Source organism: Helianthus annuus, chromosome 10 (genome assembly GCF_002127325.2).
Source record: "Helianthus annuus cultivar XRQ/B chromosome 10, HanXRQr2.0-SUNRISE, whole genome shotgun sequence".
NCBI classification, from domain to species: domain Eukaryota; kingdom Viridiplantae; phylum Streptophyta; class Magnoliopsida; order Asterales; family Asteraceae; genus Helianthus; species Helianthus annuus.
Genome location: NC_035442.2, coordinates 35074948 through 35081754, shown reverse-complemented (window position 1 = coordinate 35081754; position 6807 = coordinate 35074948). Strand labels below are relative to the sequence as shown.

Here is a 6807-nt window from a genome sequence, read left to right as displayed (position 1 = left end):
GATTTTCAATTTGGTATCAGAGCCTTTGTGCTCTTGGTTGTTGTGTTCATGTTAAGATTTTTCATTGTTTTGAAGGTTTTTCAAAGTTTCAAGGTTTTTCAAATTTTTGGGCTTAAAATGGATTGATTTGGTGTGTTTAATTGATAGGTTGTTGTTAATACTTGGTTAAGGAGTCATTTTGGTCATTTTGGTGCATCAAAACATGGTTTTTGGGCTGTTTTTGAGTGATTAGAGGGTTTTAGTTCGTGATAAACCCTCTGGTTAGCGAAGATAACTTGAATACAGCGATGAGTTTTTGAATACAGCGAAGATAATTTTGAATACAACGAAGATAATTTTGAATACAGCGAATATATATTTTGAACGTAGCGAACATAGCGATATTGTCTGAATCGCTGAGTGTTCCGTCGCATAATCAGCAAATTAGCCGACTAACGTTCGAGCGAATTTGCTGATCATCAGCGAAACAGTATCATTTGACCCATTAGCGAATTTATCGAAGGCGACTTCGAGAACCGTGCTAGCGAATCACAGCGTTCCTATCACGGTTTCCGGCAATTATAACCTAACTTCGTTTGGTGTTTGATTTGTCAGCGAAGATAAATTGGTGTTCGTGCAAGATCCAACATCGTGTCAGCGAAGATAGCGAACAAGTTAGCGGAGATCATCAGTCAACATCGTTCGCCGGCGAAATTAAAGATCTGTCAGCGAATTTAAGCCTGTTTCAGCACACGTTTGTCAAAAACAAAGAAAAATGTCGCTAAATCAACTAAGTCCAATCGCTCAAGCGGAACTTGAAACTGGAACCACAACTCGCCCACCAAAGTTGAAAGGAGCGGAAGATTTTAGCACTTGGAAAACTCGCATTCAATCGTTCTTCGAGTACACGGATTACAATCTGTGGCTCTCCGTTACGGCCGGACCTCACGTTCCTACGGTAGTTAGAGGAGATACGGTGGTTCCTAACAACGATGCTACCACCTTCACTGACGAAGACAAGGCCCTCATTCAACGTGATCGTCGTGCACACGCCGCTCTAACCATGGCTTTATCAACAAACGACTGCAACATGTTTGAAGAACACCGAACTGCTAATGCACTCTGGAATGCATTGATCGAGTACTATGAGGGAAATGAAGAACTGATCGAAAGCAAGAGAGATATGGTGCAAAAGCAATACGACATGTTTTGCGGAGTCCGTGGAGAGAGCCTGTCTGATCACATTAGCCGCTTCCTAAACATGATGACCAAAATGAAGAAAGCTGGAAATCCTGTAACCAATCGTGCTGCAATAAAGAAATTGCTTGACTCGCTCCCCAAGGAATGGAGCCTGCAGTGTATGATGATCAAGAAGGAATTCCTCAACAATCCTAATCCTGTTACTCTGTCAGATCTGATCAACACTCTAAGGGCATTTGAAATGGACGTAAACAAGAGAGAGATGAACACGCTGGATATCAACCTAAAGCAACTCAACCTTCAGCAGGACTGAAGAATGTAGCGTTTCTCGCTTCAGGGGGCATTACTCCACAAGCTTCTGATCTAATTTATGCAAATGCTTCCGCAAGCGCATCTAAAGCCCCACAACTTGTTGAGAAAACGATCACTGTCGATACTCAAGCACTGAAAGTTTCAACCGAGAATGTGGCACTCTTCAACACTTTCCTAAGCAGCTATGAAGCCCTAATGTCTGGGGAATTGAAGAAGGAGATGTTTACTGCCGAAGACATGTATCAGGTTGATCCAGATGATATAGAAGAAATGGATCTGAAATGGCAAATGGCCATGATCACTCTGAGATTGAAGAAGTTTCAAGACAAGACAGGCAAGCGATTAGGTCTTGGAAAAGCTGGTTTTGACAAGTCTAAGCTGAGGTGCTACAACTGTAAGAATCTTGGACACTTCAAGCGTGACTGTCCGATGTTGAAAGAGGGAAACAGTGAAGCTACTCCTGCTGCTAAACAGATCACTGCCGAAGAGAACAAAAGCAACGCTTCTCCCAGCACGCCAAAGGCTTTGGTTGTTGAAGACTATGACTGGAGCGAAGAGATCACTGAAGCTAAGGAACAAGTCAACAAAGCACTGATGGCCAAAATCTCTAGTGAATCATCTGCAAAGCACTTTGAGAAGCAGACAACGGGAATCCCAACTGGAAACAATGATGCTGACCAGGGATTGAAAGGTATTCTGCCTTCAGTGGAGTCTGGTGATAAAGCTGAAAAAGATGCTGAGAAAGGAAAGGATAAAGTTCAAGCTACAGCCATGAAAGCAGATGCATCAAAAGAGAAGGCTGACAAAGACTTGGTAAATAGTATTCCACTTAGTTTCAAGGAGAAGTTATGCTCCGAAGCATGCGTTGATGTCGTGGCACATTATAAATTCCTAAATCTGGAGTTTGAAAGGCAAAAGGACAAAGCTTTAAAAATTAATAATGAGCTTAAACAAAATGAGGCTGCATATCAGAGAAAGTTGAACTCAACTTTGGCTGAAATGCAAACTCTTAAAGAATTTGTGTTTAGAAAAGATTTTATCATAAATGATCTTACTGAAAGGTTAGAAAAAGCGTTAAATGAAAAGAACAAACTCCAGATTATAATAGATAAATGGAATGTCAGTCAAAAGGCCTTTACTGACATCAAAAATTGCCAACGACCAACGTTTGTGAAAGACGGGATTGGTTATAAGGATAGGCACGGAAATGAAAGAAAACTTTTCTTTCCGCCTCACAGCAAAAACTACGTGCCTATGCCTACTCCTCATCCCGAAAATGATCTCATAAATGAAAAGGCCTCAGTTGAACAAAATGAATTTTATGAAAATGAGACAACTGCTAACTGTTCTAAAAGCAATGCAGATTCCATTGAGTGTAAAGAAGATGTGTGCGATGATGATGGAGACTGCGGAGGGTCAAAAATAGGAATTGGTTATTCAGGCGACAGTTATTCCACCGTTAACTGGTTCGTCTGGAATTGTTCTAAAAACAATGATAAGGATGAATGTAATAGTTTAAGTAGGATGGATGACTGTAATGGCCAAGTGCCTAAAACTAAATCTGTGGATGACTGTAAGGGCCATGTGCCTACATTTGAGACCCGTGATCATGAACCTTATGTGTCTGAATGTCATGGTTTGAATTATGCGTGTCGTGATGATAATGTTGCTTGTGAATCTCCTGTATTTGTGCCAGAATTAAAAAGGAATAGCTTTGGAAAATTCCTTACAAAGGAAATTCCCGAATTTATTCCTTCCAGAACAGGTATGACAGAATCAGAAAAGAAAGCTACTGAAGATCAAGATAATGTAGAATCAAGCGCCATTACCACAGAAGACGAACAGACATCAGAAAGTTCGCATTCAGAAATCTCAACTGAAGATCAAGCAACAAGTGATGAAAGCTTCGAATGTTCAAGTTGTGAAGCAAGTGAAGAACAAAATTCAAGCAAGGACAACACGTCTGAAAGCTCACTCGATTCAGACAGTGATGAAGAATTTCCCGAAGATGAAAGCAGAGTGGACAAGAAAATGAAGAAAGCAAAAAGCTCAAGATTCTCATCACATACATCATCTTCTCACACCAAAAGACCCAGACATAAAAGATGTTTTCGCTGTGGTCATTTAGGACATACAGCGAAACATTGTAAAACCAAAAAGTTTCCTAAACCAGAACATGATTTTATTACAAACGTCACGCAGCAACTAAATTATCTTAAGAAATCTGTTAAAAATCTGGTTGATTCAACTGCGTATCTTTGGAAACAAAAAGAGGTCAAAGTGGGTCAAAACCACGATAGATTTGAAATGAAACAGATTTGGGTTCCTAAATCAAACTAATCTGTATATTTGTATATTTGTATATATCATAATAAGCTCCAGAAATGGCTTCGAATGCTCATGGAATACATCTGGCACGTCGACAGCGGATGCTCAAGACACATGACGGGGTTAAAAGATCTATTGAAGAACTTCCGCTTTATTGATGGCGACTTCGTGTCCTTTGCCGGAGACGAAAAGGGAGGGAAGATTGTTGGAGTAGGCGATGTAGTATCCGAAGCTCTCACGCTGGAAAATGTCAACTATGTTCCAGAGTTATGCTATAATCTCATGAGCGTCTCTCAAGTGTGTGATAAAGGAATCTCAGTGCTGTTCAATGACATGGAATGCCTGTTCCTGAAGCCGGGTTATGTTGTTCCTGCAGAAATGATCATGCTTACTGCTCCAAGACAGAACAACACATATGTGCTCAACATGAAGAATGCCAAGACAAATGACAATCTAACATGCCTTATCTCTAAAGCTTCAGAATCGGAGTCACTGCTTTGGCATAGACGACTGGGCCATGTCAATTTCAAAAATATGAATAAACTATCTAAGTTAAACTTAGTTAGAGGTCTTCCGATTAAAGAATTTCCATTTTCTGAAAAATGTATTGCATGCGCCCAGGGAAAACAGCATAAGAAACCTCACAAGACCAAAGCAGTGAACACGATTTCTGCACCACTTCAGTTACTGCACATGGATCTTTTTGGTCCTATCAGTGTTAAAAGTCTCGCTAAAAGCTCTTATTGTTTGGTTGTAACAGATGATTTCTCTCGATTTTCATGGGTATATTTTCTTGAAGCAAAGAGCGAGACTGCCGAAGTCTTAAAAGCATTCATTCCCTTAATAGAGAACGTAATCAAACGGAAAGTGAAGTCCATAAGAAGCGACAACGGGTCTGAATTCAAAAATCAGACATTCATATCATTCTGCGCAGAAAAAGGGATTCATCTTCAATACAGTGCAGCCAGAACTCCTCAGCAAAATGGAGTCGCTGAACGCAAGAACAGAACGTTGATTGAAGCTGCAAGAACCATGCTGGTGGACTCCAAGCTTCCAATTATCTTCTGGGCTGAAGCAGTTAATACAGCATGCTACGTTCTGAACAGGGTGCTCATCGTGAAACCTCATGGAAAGACAGCATACGAGCTTCTCTTCAAAAGAAAGCCTCTTATAGATTTCTTCAGGCCATTCGGATGTTCGTGCACTCTGTTGAACACTCAAGAAAATCTCGTCAAGTTTGAAGCTGTGGGTGATATCTGCTACTTCATGGGGTATTCATCCACTCAGAAGGCTTACTGTGTTTACAACAAACGAACAAAGATGGTGATCGAATCGTACTATGTGGACTTTCAAGAAGGAAATTACACCAACACTGGAAGCACTCCTGACTGGTTCTATGATGTGAGTGTGATCTTCAATAACTTTGAAATTCCGGAAACTGCGTCTGACCCTGAGCCAGTCGAAGACGTTCAAGTTGAACCCTTGTTTGACTCGTCTGACATTGGTTTCACTCCTTTCACCACTCGATTATCTCCATCATCTGCCGATCCGATTATGGCTGTAAATGAATCAACTGGTCACACTTCGCCTGAGAACACCCAAGAAAATGGTGCTTCTTCTTCACAGGCAAATGTGAATGAGCCAACTCAAGACGATGATCCACCAATAATTTATGTCGACGAACATTTCACCAACCGTCCGCAGCAAATCGAATCTCTGACAAATGCAGGTTACAAGACAAATAAAAATCATCCTCTTGAAAATGTCATTGGCGCAGTAGAAGAAGGAGTACGCACTAGAGGGCAGTCAGCAAGCATCAACAAAGGTCTCTTCGCAGCTTTTCTATCACAATCAGTTCCACGTGACATCGAAGACGCTATTCAAGACTCCAGCTGGGTTCAGGCAATGCAAGAAGAATTATCCCAATTCAGGAAACTCAAAGTGTGGGAACTTGTAGATCTACCTGAAGGAAAGTTTCCTATCGGCACTAAATGGGTCTTTCGAAACAAGATGGATGATCGTGGGGTGGTTATCAAGAACAAGGCTCGATTGGTGGTGCAGGGTTTTCGACAAGAAGAGGGGATTGACTACGAAGAGGTTTTTGCTCCAGTTGCAAGATTGGAAGCAATCAGAATATTCCTGGCGTATGCCTCTTATAGAAACTTCAAGGTCTTTCAAATGGATGTCAAAAGTGCGTTTCTATACGGGAAAGTCAAGGAAGAAGTTTACGTGTGTCAACCTCCAGGGTTCGAAGATCCTCATTTTCCGGGCCGTTATTTCAAATTGGATAAAGCACTTTATGGCCTTCATCAAGCTCCACGCGCCTGGTATGAAACTCTGTCCACATACCTTCTGGATTGTGGTTATTCCAGAGGGACGATTGACATGACACTCTTCACCAAGAAGGTAGGGGAAGATGTTATGCTAGTCCAAATCTATGTGGACGATATCATATTCGGGTCAACCAATGAGGCCTTGTGCAGAGAGTTTGAATCGATCATGAAGGCAAAATTCGAAATGAGCATGATGGGAGAACTGAATTTCTTTCTGGGTTTAGAAGTGAAGCAAAGGGAGGATGGAATTCTGATTCATCAAGCTAAGTATATTCGGGACATTCTCTCGAAATATAACATGAATGACTGCAAAGTGGCAAGCACGCCATTCGCCACCCAAACAGAGCTCACTTTGGATCCTCAGGGAAAGTCAGTGAACAAATCTTTCTATCGCTCAATGATCGGATCTTTGATGTATCTGACAGCAAGCAGACCTGATATCATGTGGGCAGTTTATCTCTGCGCTCGTTTCCAGACAAATCCCAAGGAATCCCATGAGATTGCCGTAAAGCGCATCTTCCGCTATCTGAAAGGAACACCAAAACTAGGGCTTTGGTATCCTAAAGATAGTAATTTTGACTTAATTGCTTACTCTGACAGCGATCATGCAGGTTGCAAAGTGGATCGCAGGTCGGTTTCAGGAGGATGCCAATTT

The 6807-nt window shown here is 41.4% G+C and overlaps 1 protein-coding gene across 1 annotated transcript; it reads left to right on the top strand.

Annotated features, from left to right (window-relative positions):
- Positions 1-1761: 1761 nt before the first annotated feature.
- On the top strand, positions 1762-3179 carry LOC110881202. Its single transcript, XM_022129540.2, has 2 exons — positions 1762-2304; positions 2855-3179. Exons 1-2 carry the CDS (start codon positions 1762-1764, stop codon positions 2915-2917), a joined length of 606 nt encoding a protein of 201 aa, XP_021985232.2. The 3' UTR covers positions 2918-3179.
- The last annotated feature ends 3628 nt before the right edge of the window (positions 3180-6807 follow it).

Bases quoted from the DNA above. Each gene is read 5' to 3' on its own strand.
- LOC110881202 (XM_022129540.2), top strand. From the start codon at position 1,762: ATGGATCTGAAATGGCAAATGGCCATGATCACTCTGAGATTGAAGAAG. The intron at 2,305-2,854 runs GTAAATAGTATT...AAAGCAATGCAG, and splicing joins AGAAGGCTGACAAAGACTTG to ATTCCATTGAGTGTAAAGAA.